The sequence below is a fragment of the Perca fluviatilis genome, chromosome 9 (assembly GCF_010015445.1).
Source record: "Perca fluviatilis chromosome 9, GENO_Pfluv_1.0, whole genome shotgun sequence".
In the NCBI taxonomy this organism is placed as follows: domain Eukaryota; kingdom Metazoa; phylum Chordata; class Actinopteri; order Perciformes; family Percidae; genus Perca; species Perca fluviatilis.
Genome location: NC_053120.1, coordinates 26,428,776 through 26,452,552, shown reverse-complemented (window position 1 = coordinate 26,452,552; position 23,777 = coordinate 26,428,776). Strand labels below are relative to the sequence as shown.

Genomic DNA, 23,777 nt, shown 5'->3' with positions numbered 1-23,777 from the left:
GACGCTGGATCAATCACAGATGAAGATTTTCAGGCTTGCAAGAAATTTTGAGGATCAGACTGAAGCAAATTTTTAGCTACAATATGTCAGACTTCTGGTTCTTTCTGTCACACAAAGTACAAGCAGAACATGGACTGTTCTTAAAGTATAAGCACAAAAACATTGAATTTTAACACACTCCAAGGGATAGCTGTTGGGGGAGAAATCATACGCCTCTAAACATTTGGTGTCATTTCAATCCATATTCAATTACTCAGGCTGAGCAGCCTGCCATTTCTCCCTGTCAATCATTCTGTGTGAGTGTTTTCACATATGACAACACGCCGAGAGCTACAGCACAAGGCTAGACAAGCAGATCAGGTGTGATGGCGTTAAATGAGAACATTTAACACCGTTTACTTCCTGTTCTCACAGGTAATTAACACCGTCAAATTTGTTCAAATTACTGTGTCTGTGGTTTTTGAGCATGCCTGTGTCTGTGTTCATTATAGGCCTAATTGTTTCTAATTCTGTTCCTGATGCACCCATCCCCGCACCACCAGTTTTCTCCCAGAATATGAATAATGAAATATAAAAATTTATGCTTTTTAGAGAGTGATTTTGTGACACTAACATGTCCATACAATCCATCACATAATTGCATGTAAATCTTTAAGATGTTATCAAACTGAGAATTTCCATTCCAGCAAGGCAAAGAAAAGGTACTTCAGCACAGTGTGGGGATGGAGGTGAATGCAATGTGTACCTTTACAGACAAAATAATAACGATCTGCATTCACCAGTATACCCTTTGTAGAAAGGTGGACTGAGTCATCTTATCTCTCGGACCTATCCATCTTTAGCATGTTGACAGAGCTGACATTCAAACTTTGAATATAAAACTGCACCACACAGATGCAATGAAATGTCACACAAAAGAGCACATGCTCTGGCAAAAAGTGGTGTGTGCTGTTTAGAAATTATGAAAGGTGTAGGTGAAGTAGGATTTTAAAACTTCAGTATAGGGTTAAATTTGAGGCATCGGAAGCTGTTTTAGTGAAAAGTAACACATCTGCAAGGTAGTCTTAAATGGTGACAGACTCATAAGTAAAATTAATAATATAGTCATATTTTTTTAAAGTATAATTGAGTTTATTATTGAATTAGGCAGCATTTTAGTCAAGGACCTTTGTCATGCATGCATCCTTGGGTATTATGCAGCCATACAGTATTTATCTATTTATACAAATATATTTCTTCAAAAATGGATTGCGATTTATTTAATTGTCCATTTTTTCATTAGATAAGCCTATCGTATCCTTAATGTATTATGTAGGTTAAGGGAAATCCAACAGCATATTTCCTTGGAGCTACACATGTAGTATTATTCCATGGTACTGGAAACCCATCCATATGAACACTGTGTGAATTATGAAGAAGAATCTTGGATGTTTTTTGGGTTTTTTTTTTACATAGAACAATATTCTTTAAAACAAACATGTCCTTTGAAGGTAAACAGAACAGCAGCCCTCAATGATTTCCCTCTCCACCAAACTGTTAGCTCTCTCACAGCTTATTTTGTTGTTTCTCCCTCCCCCTCCGTGTCTCTTTGTCTGTCTCTACATATGTACTTAAAAGCCACATAGTTGGAGAAAGCCTTGGCTATCAAGCACATGTACACAGGGTTCAATTAAATTCAACAGAAGAAGAAAAATGTAGGCTATCAAATGTGTCTTTTAATGTAGTTGGGGTAGTTTAATTGGACACAAACGGTGCATTACAAAAGAAGACATGAAGGGTGAAGAAAAGTGATGTTAATTTTGTCTTATAGCCTAAAGCATCTCTGTGACTACAACATTATCACTGCCTAATTCAGTATAGGGTGAGATGAGAATCTTGATAACACAGTCGAGTATTATCTGTGTTTTTTGGGACGGGTGAACTGAAAGCTGGAGTTTCTGGAAGTGAAGCTGGAGCACCATCTGCTGGAGGGAGAAAAATAATAATGATGTGAAAAACCAGACTACAATACATAGAGAGGAATCTCTAGCACAACACAACACTAAGAATACAACAATCTTTTGATGGTTGAAAACATACTGCTTTTGGTATTTTTTTTTTATCATCAGCATATATAAAAAAAAAAAAAGGTTGATGACTGTTCTGTTCAATCACATTTCGGATCTTTTGTCCACTGCCTACTTCTTAGAATGACAAGACATGGCAAATTTGGGCCAATATTTTATTTTGGAATGTTACATTATTATCCCTTAGTTATTATGTTATTCTAATATTAATTTGATGTAGTTATGTAATAATTTTATTTTTGTTTGCCTTTTTCCCCAGAGAAGTCAAAGTACAGGGACTAACAGGTGGAAGAGAAGATTGCTTTGTACAGGCATGTAATCCCTAAAATGTTTTATTTATTGTATTACACCAGAACTGTATTAAGATTCAGACCAAATGAAAAACTAAAAAACAAGTCAGCTTTTTGATTTTTTAATCTTTAAATGCTGCCATAAAATGTCAACATTCTGAAGGGGTTGAAGCAATATTCAGAACTTTTACTTAATTAAAGAAGTATTAGAATCAAAATATACTTATTGAAGTACCAAAAGTAACACTAAGTAGGCTACTCATTATGCAGAATGACGTATTCTAATAATCATAATAATACACATATTATTGGATTAAAATGATTGATGCATTCATGTGTAGGCATCAGTTTAATGTTGCAGCTGGTAAAGGTGGGGCCAATTTGTGTTACTTTATATACTATTGGTAGTTTAATCTATGAAAATGCATCAGGATTAATGTGTTGATTATATTTTGTGCTAATATGAATCTGAAAGGTAACTACTAACTAAAGTACATTATTTGCCTCTCATATGTAGTGGAGTATAATAACAGAAATACTCACTTAAAGTAGGCCTACATGTACTTTAAAAATGTACTTAAGTACAGTACATTCTGGCTTTCCTTTAATAATTCAAAGAGTTCTGTGTGTGGCATTATTGCTGTGCAGATCAGAATCACTCAACTTAAAATGTAACATTTACCAATTTTACACATTTAGCTCTGAGACTTGATTACTGTCAATAAATTGAGAAAACAGATTTTATAATAAGTCAAAATGATCTAGGTTTTAAACTGGACAGTGGGACTTGCAGTGGGCCACCAACACCTGATGATCTGACAAATTGTTAAAAAGATAGATTTTGCATTATTTTCTATGGCTAACTGTCATGTCATGGTTCTTCCTTGTCTTTTATTTATGTATTTATTTTTCATTTAAAAAAATCTAGACTAATTTAAGATATTTGTTTTCGCCATTTTATCACACAGCTTTATTATTCTCTTTATAGGTGATGACGAGGGTAATTAAAAATGAGGCTTGAAAGGTCTCTGTGGTGATGCCACTCACTAAGTTAACTAAATTAAAACTCATTTATGATTAGGTTTAGTGATATTTGGGGGGGGAAATAGGACAATACAAAGTAAAGAGTATGTAAATAATCAATGCTTGACAACAAGGTGTATTGATAAGTGGTTGAAAAGGAATATCACATAAAGAGATGCCCCAATGTACAAACAATGTGGATATGATACTGTAGGATGTGAAGAATGCCACAATGTGAAGCATACATTACTGGTCTTTTCTTTGCTGATATACATTTATTTTCCATGACAAATATGTGGAATTTCAGGGCTAAGTTATTTTTCATTTGTTTTATTTTTATTTTTAATGATTAGGTCAAACATTTGTGTCACGTATTTCATTTCTAACATACTACTTGAATTATAATAAAAGAGGTAAGATCATTACATCAACTGCTGTGCAAATTGAAATCAGACAATTTATTGAATTCTTGCATTATAAATTATGGTAATAGCCTCAGACTCAAAGGAGACTTAGTCCCTGTCTGAAACTAATCACAATCTGTTGTAATTTGGGAAGAATTTAGGTTGGCTGCTGTAGGCCATTCACTCTCTTCCATAGTAGAGCAAATGGTAAATGTATCATATTATAAAAGCTGTTCTTAATCTGTTAATTATATTTTAGATGTAGCCTACAATTAATAAACAACACATTTTAAGTTAGGTATTTCAGACATTATTAGTGAGGAATTTCTTAAATTATTTGCAGAATTCATAATTAGCCTGGTCTTCATCAATTACTTCAATGAATGATGATGAAGCTCATTTGACTTTGTCAAGTAAACTTGCGTTTGTGGACTGGGCTGTACTGCAGTCATTGACATATAAACTGCAGTGCAGTGCAGGCCAGCAGCAGCGTGTCACATGGTCTTTAGCGTAATAATAGGACGTGAAGACGCACAGGCCTTTTACGCACGTCGTATAAATGCCTGTTTTCTGACGTCAGCGGTCTCTTCCCTGCCTATGACCTCGTGAGGTGGGCAGCGTAAAATTTCCTGTGTCTTTTCGCCAGTAAGCGGATCCAAAACCATCCGTCAAAATGGTAAGTTTGTAATATTTTTTAGAGTTATTAATGAACCATCAGGCACCCAAGGTGTCCTCAACGTTAATATTAATATTCTTATGGACATTTTACGAATGATATACGTACTTGCATGTAAATTCTGTGGATTGTGCTTTGATCAAAATGGCAGCCATTCTGTCACCGGTACCGCTAACCCTACGGAGTTACTGAGACTCTAGAAAAAACCCCGTTCTGAATTGTTTACTGATCTGTTTGCTTTTTGCCATTTAAGTTAGCTAAAGCATTCATATGTTTTGTGCCAGTCGACATTTTGTAAAGGTTGAAATGGCTAACATTAAGTGACGCTATGGTGTTGCGTTGGCTAACGTTAACAGCGGCGGCTCTTTGCTCTTCACACCGGAAAATGCAGCCAATAACCATTTAAAAGAATGGTAGCTGAACGCTACCGTCTAGTTTTAAACATGTTGTCTGTGGAGGGGTTATCGCCTTGTTTTGCAGTTGTAACAGGTTGGGGCAATAATAAGCCGGCATTTCGCGTTGGCCGGCCCAGCCTTCTAGCTGCTTTAGCTGTCATGCTAATGTTAGCATTTAGCAGAGTGTCAATGTCTGTACACGTGGCCTATTCGTGCCGACATATTATGCCTGTGTTGCTTGGTTGAATCTTTCTACCAACGACTCATGAGTTATTTTCAATTTAGTCAATATATAATTGTTTTACATTGGCTATTGATGAGCACCGACATGGGATTGTTTAAAATAGAAGGTCTAAATGGAGAACCGCAACGTCATAGCTGTGATTATGGCGGATAACGCCCTGGTTGGAAACGATGCAGAGCAACTAACGTCAGCAACAAATTTCAATATGCTGTGAGTGCAGGTAACGTTAGCCAGTGCATTTTAAGCCACGTTCTTGCCAAGTCAACTTTGTTGCCAATTCTGCAATATGTGCCAGACCTAAACGGAGCAATTGAATGTTTCTCTCTGACCCATGTATACACTTGTGTTTAAAATTTTTGGGGGGTGAAGGTCCTAATCTGATTTTGCACCCTCAGGTGAACTTTACCGTCGACCAAATCCGTGCCATCATGGACAAGAAGGCCAACATCCGTAACATGTCTGTGATTGCGCACGTTGACCATGGAAAGTCAACCCTGACCGACTCGCTTGTGTCAAAGGCTGGCATCATCGCCTCAGCTCGTGCCGGAGAGACCCGTTTCACTGACACACGCAAAGATGAGCAGGAACGTTGCATCACCATCAAGTCAACGTAAGTATCCTTTATTTCCACTCTTACACTGCCTCATTGCTGTTTTTGCATTATAAGTAGGTGTATCCTTCCTTGGCGGCCTCGTCGTAGCAATCCTTTCAACCACTCAAAATGCATTTTGCTGAGAATTGTGTTGTAAAGAAATAAGCACTTTGATCTGCACAGATTGGTCTGTGCAGATCAATATGTGCTTGAACAGCATTGCTGGATTTGGGAGGAACCATGAGGTGGCTGGAAAATATTTATGAATCAATACATTTAGTGACACTTGAATTGTGACATAACATCTTAACAAGTTGTCCTGACTTGCAGCGCCATTTCCCTATTCTACGAGCTGGCCGAAAATGACTTGGAGTTCATTAAGCAGGCCAAGGATGGCTCTGGCTTCTTGATCAACCTGATTGACTCACCAGGACACGTTGACTTCTCCTCTGAAGTGACTGCTGCTCTCCGTGTCACTGATGGAGCCCTGGTTGTAGTGGACTGTGTGTCTGGTAAGGACAAGGTTGAACAATCCTCATAGCCAGTGTGCACGCTCCAACTGGATTCTCAATTTTTCACTTGGGCAATTTTTTTTAGTAAATCAGCAAAATAACCCACAGATGGACACCAGTGCAAATAAAATGAAACTAACATTTGCATTGCCAGTCACAATGCAATATCATAAAATTTCATCAGTCACAATTATGTAAAAGTAGGTTAATGTTGACAACTACAAAATGTGCTCATCTTGGCCCACGGGCAGCTTGCGAATAATTCATCTTCTTGACAGGGATCCCAAGTGCACACGTTTTCTTACAAGAAGTTTCCTTAACATTGAAAAGTGTATGTGTCTCAAACTTCTGAAGTGCTGATTTTCTATGTAAATAGTTGGCAGTGTATCTCATACTATGACAATTGTGCTGCTTATGTGAAAAGACTCAACCTACAGGAAAACCAATCAAGTTGAGTCGTCTCTTGTGTATCCCTGCCAGGTGTTTGTGTACAAACTGAGACAGTGCTCCGTCAGGCCATTTGTGAGCGTATCAAGCCAGTCCTGATGATGAACAAGATGGACCGTGCCTTGCTGGAGTTGCAACTTGAAGCTGAAGACCTTTACCAGACTTTCCAGCGTATTGTTGAGTCAGTCAATGTCATAATCTCCACTTATGGAGAAGATGAACATGGACCTATGGGCAACCTCCAGGTGAGTTGCTGTCTTAACCTTTTCATCTTAAATGCAGCACACTGGCATGTTGTGTAGAATACTGTGATCAATGGTGTAAACTTCTGTCCAGTGCGTTTTCAAACTAAAGTCATGATCAATTAACCACTAATTTCCAAATTCATGGACTGTACCACTCTGAAATAACAAACAGCCATCATTTTCTCAAACAAAAATCCTATTCCTGTGACTTGGAGGTTTTGAAACTTAAAAGGTGGAGTAGTTAAAAATACAGGTGGTGCAACTGGTTCAGTTAATCAATCTTCACACTTGTGGTTTGGCTTTTCTCTGGGGCAGTAAATGTCAGTTGACTGTTAAATAATTTAGAGGATCCAGCTCCTAAACAGACTCAACAGGAATATTTTTGTCTCTTTAGTCTTGTGTCCAAAATAAAATCAGAATGGCTAAATAAAACGTAGAAATCTCTTAAAGTACTAATGTCCTGATGTGGTGTTAACTCTCTAAGGTCGACCCAACTATTGGTACCGTTGGCTTTGGCTCTGGACTCCATGGCTGGGCTTTCACACTGAAGCAGTTTGCTGAGATGTACGCAGCCAAGTTTGCTGCCAAGGGCAACACCCAAATGACACCAGCTGAGCACTGCAAGAAGGTGGAAGACATGATGAAGAAGCTGTGGGGTGATAGGTGAGTCTCTAATGCAGCTTGATTACTAGGGCTTTAGTGGTAGTCTCTTGTGCCAAACTGTTTCATACAGGACGTTAGGTATGGAAGATTGGTTCAGTACGCCCTGTGACTCAAACACGTCAATAGTCTGTTTGTCTACAACTGTAGACATGTACTACTACTGTAGAAGTTTTGAATGCTGAATGCTTTTTTTTTTAATCTCCATTCTTTAATTTTTTATTTTAAGAAGTTTGTTTTTATGTCTGCAACTGTTTGTGCCTCCACTGGTCTAGGCCAGTGCAATCTATAAGCTTTCCTGGTTAGGTCTTATGATGGAGCATTACTGATGTGTTTTTTCTTACTGACATTTTGTCACAATTTGTTTGCTTTAATAAAGTGTTGCTAATAAGCCTTATTGCCTTATTATTGTTTATAATTGATGAGAAAAATGTTATTTTCTGCACATTTGTGTTCTGTTGTCCTGAAAACATGCCAAACTGTGAACCCTAAAGCTGAGGTACATACAAACCATAAATCTCTACACTTTAGGTACTTCGATGCGTCCACTGGAAAGTTCTTAAAGACTCCTAATGGGCCTGATGGCAACAAATTACCCCGCACCTTTGTTGCTCTTATCCTGGATCCAATCTTCAAGGTAACATGACTTTGATTTATTTAAATTCTGTTGTGGTGCAGTTACAAAACAAGGTGTTGTTCAAATGAGTACATGTTGTAATCAGATAATTCCATATCTGTAAACTTTGAGCAAAATAAATGAGTTACTGTGTGCCTGCAGATGATGATTTTAAAAATTCTTCACTTTGACCTGAGTAACCAGTGATGATAACCTTTACTCTGAGCAAGGCACATAAATAGTAGTTTGCTTAACGTTCTTGGCTTGTTCATGTTAAATTGCAGTCTACTAATTCAAATTAATTTCCTTTTTAGGTGTTTGATGCCATCATGAACTTCAAGAAGGAGGAAACTGCAAAACTGATCCAGAAGCTGGAAATCAAGTTGGATACAGAGGACAAGGAAAAGGAGGGTAAGCCTCTCCTGAAGGCTGTGATGCGCCGCTGGCTGCCTGCTGGAGAAGCCCTTCTGCAAATGATCACCATCCACCTGCCTTCCCCTGTCACTGCCCAGAGGTACCGTTGCGAACTGCTCTATGAAGGACCTGGAGATGATGAGGCTGCAATGGGTATGATGCTGCTTATTTTAATTTTGCTCATACACAGGAATAAAATGTTACCATACATGCATAATTTCAGTAGTTGCTAATGTCTAAGACCTGGGCAGTAAGCCAGATGTGGCTTCAGTTTGTAGTACTTGGAACTGATTGTCGGCCAATTTTCTTTTTTATTTTAAACTAGGTATCAAGAACTGTGACTCCAAGGCTCCTTTGATGGTGTACATCTCAAAAATGGTCCCCACCAATGACAAGGGTCGCTTCTATGCATTTGGTCGTGTGTTCTCTGGGTCTGTCTCCACTGGCCTGAAAGTACGTATTATGGGACCAAACTATGTCCCTGGAAAGAAGGACGACCTTTACTTGAAGCCGATTCAGAGGTTGGTTTTTCAACGTCTGTTGATCAGTTAGTTGCTATTTATTGATACAAGTTATGTGAAGTAAATTTAGATGTGACTAATATCTGATACGTTTTGTTTCATTGCTCTCTGCCAGGACCATTTTGATGATGGGTCGTTATGTTGAGCCCATTGAAGATGTACCATGTGGTAACATCGTGGGTCTGGTTGGAGTCGATCAGTTCCTTGTCAAGACTGGAACCATCACCACCTTTGAGCAGGCACACAACATGAAAGTGATGAAGTTCAGTGTCAGTCCTGTGGTGAGAGTTGCTGTGGAGGTCAAAAACCCTGCCGACTTGCCCAAGTTGGTGGAGGGTTTGAAGCGTCTGTCCAAGTCCGATCCTATGGTGCAGTGCATCATTGAAGAGTCTGGAGAGCATATCGTTGCTGGAGCTGGAGAGCTACATCTGGAGATTTGTCTGAAGGATCTGGAGGAGGATCATGCTTGTGTTCCACTCAAGGTAATAAAAAAACAAATGGTGAAAGATTTTGATGTCCCTAGAGGTGAAATTCCTGCATTGAAACTTTTCATTTCTCTTTTTAGAAATCTGATCCAGTCGTGTCCTACAGGGAGACAGTCAGTGCAGAATCAAGTGTTATGTGTCTGTCAAAGTCTCCCAACAAGCACAACCGTCTGTTCATGAAGGCCTGCCCCTTCCCAGATGGCCTGGCAGAGGACATTGAGAAGGGTGATGTTGCTCCTCGTCAGGAGATGAAGGCACGTGCCCGCTACCTCAATGAGAAGTATGAATGGGATGTCGGTGAGTCCAGGAAGATCTGGTGCTTCGGACCTGATGGAACTGGCCCCAACCTTTTGATGGATGTTACCAAGGGAGTGCAGTACCTTAATGAGATCAAGGATAGCGTCGTGGCTGGCTTCCAGTGGGCAGTCAAGGAGGTACGGGGGCCAAGTGGGCAAGAATTCACTTTTTATTGCACTTAGTTAAGTTTGGATAGAATCTGCTGTTGGCTTATCTGTTAAAGTAATTGTGTACTTTTTATGGGTCTACTTTTTTTTAAACTTTAATTTGTGTCTCAATGTTGTCTTTAGGGTGTCCTCTGTGAAGAGAACATGCGTGCCATTCGCTTCAACGTCCATGATGTGACCCTGCATACAGATGCTATTCACCGTGGTGGTGGTCAAATTATTCCCACAGCTCGCAGAGCTCTGTACGCATGCGAGCTCACTGCCCAGCCCAGAATGATGGAGCCTGTCTACCTTGTGGAGATCCAGGTAAGGGTCGATGTAGACTGTAATTTGTTTCTTCTAGTTACCAGATTTATCTAGGTAAAGTTACAAAGGTTTTACTTGTCACACATTGACAAGTATTTACCAGAATTGTTGTTTTCCGTAGTTCACTTGTCTTGTCATTTCACAAATGGTGGGTTTTGTTTGTACGACTAAAAATCTCCTGTCTACTTTGCAGTGTCCTGAGGTTGCAATGGGTGGAATCTACGGTGTGTTAAACAGGAGGCGCGGTCACGTGTTTGAGGAGGTCGCCGTCATGGGAACACCCATGCGTGTTACCAAGGCCTACTTGCCTGTTATGGAGTCATTTGGTAAGTCCTCTTTTAACAAGGGCTGGTGAGCAGAGAAGGTGTAACATTACTTCTCAAGCCTGTGTTTTTACACCATTTTATATTTAGTCTTAGGAAGGCACATGTACAGTACTCTCTCCTTAGTAAAGGCAGATGTTATCAGACTTTATAAGCTCTCAGCAGAAATCCTGTCAACATGGCCTGTTTAGTTTTTGTGCTTCGTTGCGGTGTCAATTCTCAGTTAGATTTTAAGGGGATGAAATTAGGTAATTGCAGTAGAGGAATGGGTTTACGGTAGCCTATTTTTAATTTTTTTATATTAAATATATGTAGGGCCAATCATGCACATGCTTTACATTCATGTTAACATAATCTTTAGTGCCATACAGATGTATAGTAGGTAGTTTATAGCTACCATGTGAAATTGAAAGCCCTGAGCTATTGACCAGAGGGTAAAAATATGTTCACGCCTGCATTTGACTGCTGCATTATTACTCCTTGCAACCCTTTTAGTGATAATGTAATGGAGGTTTGGCAGGAACGTATTAAAGCATAGTCTGCTCTGTCTATTCCCAGGTTTCACAGCTGACCTTCGTTCCCACACTGGTGGCCAGGCCTTCCCACAGTGTGTGTTCGACCATTGGCAGATCCTCCCAGGAGACCCATTAGACCCCGCAACCAAGCCTGGTATTGTTGTCACGGAGACACGCAAACGCAAGGGTCTTAAGGAAGGTGTCCCAGAACTGGAGAACTACCTGGACAAATTGTAATCGCCTTGACCCCACTTGCCTCATTCCTCCCTTCCCAACAAATTGAAGTCTACATTGTGGAAATGTACAGAACACAGTGAGCTTAATGTTTGCCAAAAGGATTGACCATAATTAATAAACTACAAAAATTGTAAACAATAAAATGACATAAAAACTCATGGTTATAGCTGTTTTTGATTTTAGATTATCTTGCTATTAAACTTAATTTAAGCAGCAGTGGGGGAAAGTCTATGGTGGTTACAATTTTTGAGAGAGGGTTTTGGGGTTCAATATAAGTTTTATGTAAATTGGCTATATGAGGCAACATTTCAGAGCAAACCCTTGTCTCACTTATAACCAGTGTCGGAACAAAACTGTCCAGCTGAAAGAACTGCCAAATATTCAGTTAAATCATTGAACCCACACCACTACCAAATATTCAATTTCCAAATTGTTACCTGTGTTACAGTATTTCATCTCATGCTCCACAACTTCTCCACATCAACAGGTTATTTTAGTTACATTTGCTGCAGTGCTCCATAATACTGCAGTAATGTGCTTACTGGAAACCAGGAAATGTATTGTCCACATAGTGCAAACATGAGAAAATGGCTCTGTGATAAATGGTAGGGCTCTTCTGACTTAATAGAAGGTATGTTTTCATACTGTAAAAGCACCCTTTTTATCTCTGAAGCTCTTGCTTTCAGTTCTTTTGGTTATGCAATCACAAACTTGCATGTAGGCACACAAGTCCCTATGGAAATGCATACACCCACCACACAAATTACAGTGAAAATATTAAACTACTAATTGTAAGCTTGAAATAAAAATGATTTAATGCTGTTATGGCTGTAAGATCAAAAATGTGGTTACATTTTTGTCCTTATTTTGAGTATTTTTGACTTGTATAGGAACTGAGATTGAACTTTCACAATTGGAGAAACTTCCACCCTTGGCCAAAATCATGCCATAACAGTCAAAAGTGTAAGTAAAATAAGACCTTTTTATAGCTTCTTACCTTAATCATTGTGAACATTTTACAAGTAAATACAGCCTGCAGCACAGCTGTTGTCTCAACTTAGGTTTCGTGATTTTGTCAGGCGTCGTGGTTATACAATTATTTCAGCATAGCAGCAGCTTGAAAATACTACTGGTTAACGTGTGAATGGGCCACATTTCACTCACTATTTCCTACTTGTGTTATTGTCTGACAAACAAACGTGTGAATGAAAACAGCTTTATTGCGAATTCGGTTGTATTAAAATACTGTATGTGGACACCATAGACAGTATATAAGAAGGTGGACACAGAGGAGAAGCAAACGTGTAGAACTGACACTAGATGGTGCACGTACGACGTGATGACGTCACGGATATATTCATTATCGCATGACATCACTTTTAGAGCAGGCTTTAGCTACTTTCCATCAAAAGTAGTTGGCATCTCTGTGTGGGTGTGCAAACCCCAGCCAAAAACTCATTCTCAAACCAACTTCCTCAGCGTCTCATTTCAATGAATAAGTAACAGACATTCTACCATTAAGCACACAAAATATTCTTCAGGATGTAAACGGTGTGTAGAAGACGAAGTCCTCTTCAGTGCAGAAACTACAGCTGTAGTGAAGCAAGTCGAATTGTGCTCAATCCATTTTCAACAAATGTTTGTGTGATGGCCTAAGCCACACAGGTTAAAGACAGCCAGCAATGGTAATATGGTACACAATCTCACCCCATGCTTTTTAGTACACATATTAATTTATTTTGCAGTCAGCCACACCTCAAACAATTCAGGCACCATAACAAACACATTACACTGTTTGGTTAATTCATAATCCACGTTTATTTCCTTTAGCTTTACATGGTTTAAATGGGATGCACGTGTTTCTACATTGTAAGGTTTTATTTTTTGTGATCAATTATTTTTTATTTTCAAAAGAGAAGGGCATGATACAATTCAAAGACAGTAATACAACAAGTAGAATCCACTTCCCTCCACCCACCCTTCCAGAATATACATTGTAAGGTTTTCTGTTATATTAATCATTATTTTCTGTCTTTGTTATCATGCCGGTGGTGAGGTCCTTCCCGGTGCAGAAAAGGCGTGCCCGAGGGTGAAGGACTGTAATATGGCCTGCCAATTGGGCCGTACCATCAGATACCATGCTGGAGGGGGGATTTAGGTTTACTGACTTGGCCAAACCAAATAACACACAGGGGGGAAACCAAAATGGACATAATTGCAACTAATACAAATAAACCCCAAAATACCCCCAAAAAAAACAAAAACAAACAAAAAAACATATATATATATGTATATATATATATACATATATATATATATATGTCCCCTTTTTTGTCTCGTTCAGGAAGGTATGTTGGTTGAGTTAATATCTTGTTTTGTTATTGCTATTTTTGGTTTAAGTTATATTGTGTTGACCTCTTATATAGGCATAGATATTAAGTTCTGGTTTATGTTGGTTTATGCATTTTTTGGGTAAATACCCACTTTTTCAACAAACTCCTGTTTTTTCTCATTTCTTTACTGCTTGGTCCCTGACAATGTTTTATACCACGGCCACAGGATTTGCTCTGATTTGCCAAGGGATGTGCATTATTTGCAGATAATTTTCATCACTTGTATGTGGTGATGTTTTGTTGCGTTTAATCCACTCTTATTTGTATTTATTTTTTAATGTCTAACATTACACAAAAATCAAATTACATGCCACAACAAACATGTCAAGGATAAAACAAACTCCATTATTTACATTGTGGTCCTTTAAAGATGCAGGCTTCCAGGTGATTGATCAGAGGCCTACAATTAGTAGGTTACTAGTAGATTAACAGAATGATTAGATTATGTTTATTTTATTTGAGCAAAAATAAGAAATTATTCCAGCTGCTTTCATTTGAGCATCTTTTAATTTTCTTGGTCGGACAAATTTTGTTGCATAATTATTTTTTTTTGGAATCAGTGGGTGAGACTTTTGTGGTCATGGATTTGTAGACTTATACAATATCTGTCCATGCATATTAATATTAGGACCTGCTTGGAGAGAAAAGTAGAGAACAACCAGTCATTTATACACATCAATTGTTATCATTTCAGAGGCTCTCTACAAAATCACTCATATTTATCAGCTTCATTGTCTTCGTGTTCTGAGACAATGAAATGCAGTTAAGTATCTAACCAGAAGTGCAAAAAGCAGAAAAGTACAGAGTAATGTACACAATAACATAGAATATGGAATAAAGAGTAAGGGGTAATAATTCACTACATATATATAGCCTACAGGAGCAGTATTAACAATGTGTATAAATAAACATAGATACAGTATGGGCCGTATAAACACGGTAACATAATGAGCAGTGCAGGTATAGTATAATACAATATATTGTGCAATTAATTACAAGTAATACTAACAGTAGACATTATATATTTCATTGTCTGAATTCACTATATACAGTCATTCACTATATAGTGCCTTCAAAAATCCCAATGGAACAACAAAATAGTGTCCACAACTATCAACTCCACTGCGTCAAAACAGACATAATAGCAAATGTTTGAACCTCTCCCCTGTGGCAGGAGGTTACAGTCCATCAGGACTAAAACCTCACGACCTAAAAAAAAAAGTTTCTTTCCCCCACTTAGTCACTACACTTTGCATTAACTTCCATTCTGGACTATACACCTATTTTTTTTTTTTTTGCACATTGTGCACTCAATCCATTCATCCCTGCTTTTCCTATGTTAAACGTAAATTTTGTATTTGTTTCTGTTTTTATAGTTTATTTCATATTCATGTTAAATATGTTTGTTTATTTATGTATGCATCAACCACCAAGGCAAATTCATTGTAAGTGTACCGTAACTTATGGCAATAAACCTGATTCTGATTCTGAAATGACCACTTCCGGTAAAAATATAAACAAAAAGAAAATCAATATGCCTTTTATTTTTTTGAGTACACAGATGCCGTTTTGTGCTTTCTAGATTTTCATTCGTTTCAGGGATTCCATAAATAGTTTTAAATCAGTAGGGACGGTCAATAGTAAAAGTAACGTCTTAACATTTACTCAAGTACTGTACTTCAATATTTAATTGAGGTACTTGTTCTACTCTACTACAGTCCCTTTAGGGGGGTTAAGGGAATATCCAGCCAACCAATCGTGACTCTCCGTGCCGTCCAATCAGATGGCAAGCAGGGTTCTCTTCCTGTTTGGCCGAGGGACTCATTATCGGGTGAGTTGAAGACGTTTATCCAAAAAAGTAGAAATAATTCTATAAAACTACCGTCGTCCGGAGTGACTAAACATTATTGTATGCATAATACAACATTTCTTTGTGAAGAGTAGCAGTTTGGATTACCTTTTTAACTGGATATTGTCCGTTGTGTGGGTGAGTGTTGATGTGTGTCTGTGTGAACAGTTACGTTAGCTAGCCGCATTGAACTGCTAGCGGTCAGGTTAGCTTAAGAAGTGGCATCCCTGCGAGGAAAATAATGCTGAAATGTACTGTTGTTCGCATCTTTTTTTCTTTCTTTTTTTACATCTTCTCCCATGTTATTCTGCACAGACTTCTTCCAACGACATAACCCTAACGGATTAATACCCATTTTCACAAGTACATAGCTAGTCCATTGCACGGAGATCATGGGAGGGATTAAACAAGAGCAGAGTGATGCATCGCAGCTCTCCAAACCATCCCATTCAGCAGATCAACCACAAGAGGAGGTGGGTACTGTTACATCTGACCACGATCAACAACCTTTGTAAATTACTTTAATTTTCACTCCTTAGTTTAAGGAACAAGGCTTGCAAGGTTTGCAACCAAATATTGAAATGCCCATGTTGGTTATGGAGTTAAACTCTTTACACTCACTTCCCATTTTGTTAGGTAGCTAAAAATAAATCCCACCAATACAACAACCCAGCAACAACAACCCAGCAATAATTCCGACCTTCTTTTACGTAAAAGTCTGGACACATTTTGAGAAATGTATTTCATTTTTTACAGACTAGGTTGGCTGAGCACACTCCATGCTTCTTTATGACTATGTCCTGTTAACAGTTAAGCAGAATAGTAGAAACATAAAAAACAAGGACCGACTGTGTCAGTATATAAAACAGAAATGTAATACAATTCAACAGCACCACTAACTAGAACCTCCATAATGAACATAAATTAAAAATGACATTGTCTCTGAAGCAGTTTGAACGAATGCCTAACTGTATAAGTATATGGTTGTTGTAATAGAGTGTGCGCAGTAGAGGGTTAGAGTATAATAATCATTAGTCATTTTTGAATTTCTGTGATGGAAAATTAAATAGCTTTGGGTTTTAGACCCTTTGGTTAGACAAAACAATCAATCTGTTGCCTATTTGTTGACATTTTACTGACCAAACGTTTAGTAGAAGAAGAAAAGAATCTGCATAATAATGAACAAAAATAATTGTTAGTTGCCACCCTAGTGTGTAGGCTAGTGTTGGTAGTTGTCTAGTTTTGGTAGTTGTCTATTGATCAAGAAGGCGTAGCATCGATGAGTGAGCAGCCCCTGCCTTCATGGAAGTGGTGTTCCCCTCTCTGCAGCCAAAGAAGAGAGGCTGGCCGAAGGGAAAGAAAAGAAAGAAGGTGCTACCAAACGGTCCCAAGGCACCAGTAACGGGATATGTCCGCTTCCTGAATGAACGCCGAGAACATATGCGGGCCAGATACCCTGACTTACCTTTCCCTGAAATCACCAAGAGACTTGGATCAGAATGGACACGATTAGCCCCGAATGACAAACAGGTAGTTATTCAAGTTTTGCAAGTATTAATGTTACATGTATAGTTTAACATAGTATATTCAGTGCAACACATTACTGTGAGTACTGGGTATTTGTTGATGCTTTATTACTGGGCAAATTGGGCTGGTATTCACAATTGCACACACAAACCCCAGTCAAGAATAACACTGCATGTGTTATCACTGTATTTGAGGAGCATCATCTGTCTTGTTTACTTTGATAAATATGTTGTTTGATTTTATTTTTTAAAGATATTTCTCATCTGCTGTGTTTTTCAGCCCACTGGTTGTGAAATGCACATGCTAGCAAACATTTTTATGATAAAATGTACTTCATGATCAATTTCCAAGAAGCATGCTTTAAAAAAAAAGTTTTCAAATAATCAAGCGCCTGTCCATTTGCAAGATTGAATTTTTCCCTAAGTAAAGCAGCACGACATTATTTGTGCATTGACAGCGCTACCTGGACGAGGCGGAACGGGAGAAGATGCAGTATGCTCTGGAACTGAAGGAATATCAGCAGACTGAGGCCTATCAGATCACCAGTGCTAAGATACAAGACAAGAGGATCAAGAAAGGTGACAACTGAGCTGTATTTCCGTCAGAAATGTTATGCACACCACATCACAAAACAACATTTGTTTTCATTACTCTGTGCCATGTCAGCTGTAATACGCACATACATTTGTTTTCTTTCAGAAGACACTCCATCGGTCATCATCAGTACTAGTTCAGAGTCATCTGTATCCAAGGTACATGAACCATACCAGGGCTTGACAGTAACTGTTGCCCGGTTGCCCTTGGCAACCAAATTGAGTCAATTGGCAACCGTTTCATGGTCTCTGGTTGCCCCCTTTGGAAACCACCTGTTCAATAATATATATATATATATATATATATATATATATATATATATATATATATATATATATATATATATATATATATATATATAAAAACAGGAAAATTTATTTCAAAAGAGCTCAATATTTTATTTGGTTGTCTCCGTAAATTTTAAACACTACATTTGTGCGCAACACAACATTTCAGCTGTGCACGACCGCTTTCCACACATGTGCAATTGCTGTGAAAAGATAGAGGCAATGCAATTTTCTGTTCACGGTAACGGCGCATATTAAAATCCGGTGCTAATATGGCACCGGTGCCCGGTATCTACCGGACGAAATAGCAACGCGGATTTTGGTGCCTCATTATGGTGCCACTTAAATGTCTGCGCTGTTCTCTGATGCTCCGAAACCCACGTTAGAGGCAACAGAAGCATCGCTGCATGTCACGCTAGTAAACACTAATAACATGTTACACAGCCAGTAACGTTAGCCTACCGTTAGCTACAGTAGTGACTGGATTAAACACGGTTAAAATGCTGACAGTTAAACGGTGTAAAAGAGTGACTGTATTTCACTGTGGAGGATTCCAACAGCGGAACAGTCTGGCGCTAAAGCAATGAGACAGAAAGACACAAACTAGCACTCGTCACTAGTGGTGGGTGGATCGATCCAAATATCGATACCGACGTCGGTATTGATATCGATCAATACCAGTGTAACGAGATCGATACTTGAGTTTTAGCTTTCAAGTGGTCAAGTCCTGCCACAGCGCAGAGCAGGCACACTTTGCTCCTCCTCCCCCCTCTTGTCATTTAATGTTGTACTGTCACTTGACTCAGCGGCGCCAGGCAAACAAACAAGCAAGCAAGCAAGCAAGCAGCCAGGCCCGGCGGCAGCCAGCAACACACACACACCACACACACACACACACACACACACACACACACACACACACACACACACACACACACACACACACACACACACAGGCAGCACTGAGATGGCAGAAGAATGGCAGAGGAAGAGGAGCGCTGTGTGGCTAGATTTTCAGGCCAAAAATGAAACCACGGCAAGCTGTATAATTTGTAAAAAGGCTGTAAGATCCAGTGGTAACGCAACAACTTTATACAAGCATATGAAAATTCTGTCCTGGGTTTTAACTTAATAATCCAAAGGAAAAATCACAAAAACATTTAACAAAGGTTATGAAAATTCATTCACATTTAGCAATTTGATGATGAATCCACCTTAATTATTAAAAAGTATCAATATCGTATCAGTATCGGTGATACTGGCCCTGTATTTACTATATCGTATATCGGATCAATACCAAATGTTGCAGTATCGTATGCAATTTACTCGTGAAAGAAGTAATTGCTGTTAAAAGTTATTATTACATTTTTAATAGTAATAAGTTATAATAAAGTTAGCGTTGGGCCCATGATACATATCTTCTTACTGTATAGTCTGCAATGCCATTTTCACGTTCGTTTCAAACTGCTAAGTTGTCCGTTTGCTGATTATGTCCTTTTAGGCTTCTGACCTAACAAGCAGATTCGACATCCCTATCTTCACAGAGGAGTTCCTCGATCAGAACAAAGGTAACAGAGAAACTGAAAACAGGAAGGGATCATTCTGATATATCACAAACCCACTTAACATGACATGGGTACTAAAGCTAAGACACATTGTGCCATTGCTTTGTTAGCTAATAGGATATTTTAACAGTGTAAAGTAAGTTTCATCCAACATACCGTTTAAGACACTTACAGTGCCTTGCAAAAGTATTCGGCCCCCTTGAACTTTTCGACCTTTTGTCACATTTCAGGCCTCAAACATAAAGATATAAAACTGTAATTTTTTGTGAAGAATCAACAACAAGTGGGACACAATCATGAAGTGGAACGGAATCTATTGGATATTTCAAACCTTTTAAACAAATAAAAAACTGAAATATTGGGCGTGCAAAATTATTCAGCCCCCTTAAGTTAATACTTTGTAGCCGACACCTTTTGCTTGCGATTACAGCTGTAAGTCGCTTGGGGTATGTCTCTATCAGTTTTGCACATCGAGACTGACATTTTTGCCCATTCCTCCTTGCAAAACAGCTCGAGCTCAGTGAGGTTGGATGGAGAGCGTTTGTGAACAGCAGTTTTCAGTTCTTTCCACAGATTCTCGATTGGATTCAGGTCTGGACTTTGACTTGGCCATTCTAACACCTGGATATGTTTATTTGTGAACCATTCCATTGTAGATTTTGCTTTATGTTTTGGATCATTTTCTTGTTGGAAGACAAATCTCCGTCCCAGTCTCAGGTCTTTTGCAGACTCCATCAGGTTTTCTTCCAGAATGGTCCTGTATTTGGCTCCATCCATCTTCCCATCAATTTTAACCATCTTCCCTGTCCCTGCTGAAGAAAAGCAGGCCCAAACCATGATGCTGCCACCACCATGTTTGACAGTGGGGATGGTGTGTTCAGGGTGATGAGCTGTGTTGCTTTTACGCCAAACATAACGTTTTGCATTGTTGCCAAAAGTTTGATTTTGGTTTCATCTGACCACAGCACCTTCTTCCACATGTTTGGTGTGTCTCCCAGGTGGCTTTTGGCAAACTTTAAACAACACTTTTTATGGATATCTTTAAGAAATGGCTTTCTTCTTGCCACTCTTCCATAAAGGTCAGATTTGTGCAGTATACACGATGATTGTCGCCTATGGACAGAGTCTCCCACCTCAGCTGTAGATCTCTGCAGTTCATCCAGAGTGATCATGGGCCTCTTGGCTGCATCTCTGATCAGTCTTCTCATTGTATGAGCTGAAAGTTTAGAGGGACGGCCGGGTCTTCGTAGATTTGTAGTGGTCTGATACTCCTTCCATTTCAATATTATCGCTTGCACAGTGCTCCTTGGGATGTTTAAAGCTTGGGAAATCTTTTTGTATCCAAATCCGGCTTTAAACTTCTCCACAACAGTATCTCGGACCTGCCTGGTGTGTTCCTTGTTCTTCATGATGCTCTCTGCGCTTTACACGGACCTCTGAGACTATCACAGAGCAGGTGCATTTATACGGAGACTTGATTACACACAGCTGGATTCTATTTATCATCATTAGTCATTTAGGTCAACATTGGATCATTCAGAGATCCTCACTGAACTTCTGGGAGAGTTTGCTGCACTGAAAGTAAAGGGGCTGAATAATTTTGCACCCCACCTTCTTTTTCAGTTTTTTATTTGTTAAAAAAGTTTGAAATAGCCAATGAATTTCGTTCCACTTCATAATTGGGACCCACTTGTTGTTGATTCTTCACAAAAAATTACAGTTTTATATCTTTATGTTTGAGGCCTGAAATGTGGCAAAAGGTCGAAACGTTCAAGGGGGCCGAATACTTTCGCAAGGCACTGTATCTTGTGCTCTCATCAAATCCCGTTTTATTTCTCTTTGTGGTTTCAGCTCGAGAGGCTGAGTTGCGACGGCTTCGTAAGGCCAACATTGAGTTTGAGGAGCAGAATGCAGTGCTTCAGCGACACATTAAGGACATGTACAATGCTAAAGAGCGCCTGGAGGCTGAACTGGGGCTGGACGAGAAGCGTACCCACGCTCTTCACCAACATTTGCTGGCTATTAAACACACACTGGTCAACAGTCTGTCATCAGTCCCCCTGCCAGGTCAGCAATCAGTTGGCTGTATCTAGTAAGAGGAGAAATTCTAGTAAGAGGAGAAATTCAAGCATATAGATAGATGGATGTTAGATAAATCTCCTGCTATTATGTTATGTTTTCATGGTAGATTTATGTTGTTTAGTCCTACAGTATGCATTGATAATGGTAGCATTGTTTAGCGACCACCAGTGCAACAACAGTGAATATTCATTAATACTCCTAAAAAGAATTGGACTGCCATATCAGTGCTTAAATTCCATGATATTTCACATTGAGAGGATGTCTGGATTTCATTCATCTGTGACTTTTCTGAACAGGTACAGGTGAGACAGCATCTCATGGGAACCTGGACTCCTACCTAAGTCGTCTCAGTGGAGTGCTGGAGGGAAACCCTCACAAGCATCGTGCACTGTTCACCCAGCTGTGTGAAGTCCTTTCTCATGTGGACAGGTAACTAATATCAATAACGAGCCAATTGTTTTAGGAAACATTCATTATTATCCACATTATTATTAACATGATATTCCATGTCATTTGTTTACAAGTCTTAACTTTTAAGTCTCGAAAGCCACATGTTATATTTATGTCTTTATATATATATATATATATATATGCATGCTTTAATTCATTGTCAGTGAGAAGTTATGAGGAGACTCCAGCTGGAGACGCTTTCATTCCTGCATCAGAGGGACACGGGACAGGCTTGGTGGTATCAGGTCAAGTCAGTGCCCTTCAACAGAGCATTTGGATTTCTCAAGGATAGTAAAGGCAAGGGTACAAACACGTCAAAAACACCGCACACACAGTCCATGTCTACATGCCTCTTCTTTATTAATATGTGTATTCATACACATGAGTTTTTGTGAATGTAAATCTGTGTGGCGGTGTTTACAGTTCAGGAATTTCATTAAAGTGTATTGTGTAATTTTATCCTCTGAACTGCTATAATTAAGTTAAATTAGATTGGCCCTAACCCTAGTGTAGTATCAGCAGTTACCTACAGGCCCGTGACCTGTCGAATAGGACAAGCCTAAATAATAGTTCACAATAAATGCCATTTAATGGGTGGGGAATGTGTACGTAGTGTTTTTTTTATTTTTTTTTTTTTTTTATAATGCATGAAAAACAAATAAAATTGAAAAGGGTGACAATGAAATGTTGGGGTTTACATGCTTGAATTTACATTGATAATGGCAGGTTGTTGAATGGACAAGCAGTTTCACTTGTCAGAATATTGTATATTTGTGAAGTATATTTGTATTTTCTGAAATATTCATTAAACCATACTGAAAATGTTTCCAACAAAAGGTCAATGTGTGCAATTTTGCTTTTTTAACTTGTTGTGAGACATGTCTAATTATTTAAATTTCCCCATCTCAACTTAAAGTTCAATTACAAAACTAGAGACCATATTGCGATGGGCTCACACCAGCCGCCCGCGACGCCAAATCGGGCCAGGGGTGTAAAGTGGGCTCGATGGTGTTTTTTGCCTCCAACGCTTCTCAGTCCCTCCCCCCTTTCTGCTGCAGCCCAAACCGTCTCCTAAGCCCCTCCCACACAAGGGAGTTTGACAGAACTGCCGGCATGTCAGACAGACAACATTTTCAATAACTAAACACTAACACAATGTTAACTTTACTCACCAACAGTAAAACGATGCTAACTAGCAGGCTAACGTTAGCCATTTCAGCATCATATCTGACCGACCACTGTGCAAACGTTACTATCATGCTCACCAATGTAGCTTTGTGGACTTTTGACTACTAATAACCAAGTGAAAGATAAATCATTCATGGTAATTATGTTACCTGTCAAGAAGAAATGTGGCTACATCTGCATCGTTCTTCAGATCTTTAAAATCCCGGAGCTCACGCCACCTCTGAAAAGCCACTCCAATATTCTCAGACAGGCAGATTTGGTTTTTGCGGTTTTTGGGGGGGGAGGGGGAGAAACCGAGCGGTGGAATTTTGCCAATCGCGGTACAGGCTGTAGGTGGTGCCAGAGGAGCTGGATTTTTTTTTATATTACATAATTAATGTAGTTCTACTGGAGGGTCAGTTTCAGCA

The 23,777-nt window shown here is 39.0% G+C and overlaps 2 protein-coding genes and 1 non-coding gene across 5 annotated transcripts; all 3 read left to right on the top strand.

Annotated features, from left to right (window-relative positions):
* The first annotated feature begins 4,318 nt into the window (after nucleotides 1-4,318).
* On the top strand, nucleotides 4,319-11,593 carry LOC120565100 (elongation factor 2-like). Its single transcript, XM_039810491.1, has 13 exons — nucleotides 4,319-4,459; nucleotides 5,494-5,708; nucleotides 6,021-6,202; nucleotides 6,683-6,894; nucleotides 7,379-7,557; nucleotides 8,086-8,191; nucleotides 8,485-8,737; nucleotides 8,910-9,105; nucleotides 9,221-9,587; nucleotides 9,671-10,024; nucleotides 10,178-10,360; nucleotides 10,554-10,686; nucleotides 11,242-11,593. The coding sequence occupies exons 1-13, from the start codon at nucleotides 4,457-4,459 to the stop codon at nucleotides 11,433-11,435; spliced, it is 2,577 nt and encodes an 858-aa protein (XP_039666425.1). The 5' UTR covers nucleotides 4,319-4,456; the 3' UTR covers nucleotides 11,436-11,593.
* LOC120566224 lies at nucleotides 8,329-8,397 on the top strand. The gene has a single exon (XR_005640358.1). It is a non-coding gene; the product is annotated as a small nucleolar RNA SNORD37 (small nucleolar RNA).
* A 3,945-nt stretch (nucleotides 11,594-15,538) lies between the features above and the next one.
* Nucleotides 15,539-23,024, top strand: hmg20b (high mobility group 20B). 3 transcript variants are annotated; one of them, XM_039810489.1, is made up of 9 exons: nucleotides 15,539-15,659; nucleotides 15,993-16,150; nucleotides 17,007-17,207; nucleotides 17,662-17,782; nucleotides 17,904-17,956; nucleotides 19,587-19,653; nucleotides 21,502-21,717; nucleotides 22,029-22,161; nucleotides 22,347-23,024. In XM_039810489.1, the coding sequence occupies exons 2-9, from the start codon at nucleotides 16,070-16,072 to the stop codon at nucleotides 22,357-22,359; spliced, it is 885 nt and encodes a 294-aa protein (XP_039666423.1). In that variant the 5' UTR covers nucleotides 15,539-15,659; nucleotides 15,993-16,069; the 3' UTR covers nucleotides 22,360-23,024. The 3 variants fall into 3 exon arrangements, with proteins under 3 accessions (XP_039666423.1, XP_039666424.1, XP_039666421.1); XM_039810490.1 differs by lacking the exon at nucleotides 15,539-15,659 and adding an exon at nucleotides 15,666-15,815 and having other exon boundaries at nucleotides 17,907-17,956; XM_039810487.1 differs by lacking the exon at nucleotides 15,539-15,659 and adding an exon at nucleotides 15,666-15,815.
* Nucleotides 23,025-23,777: the final 753 nt, after the last annotated feature.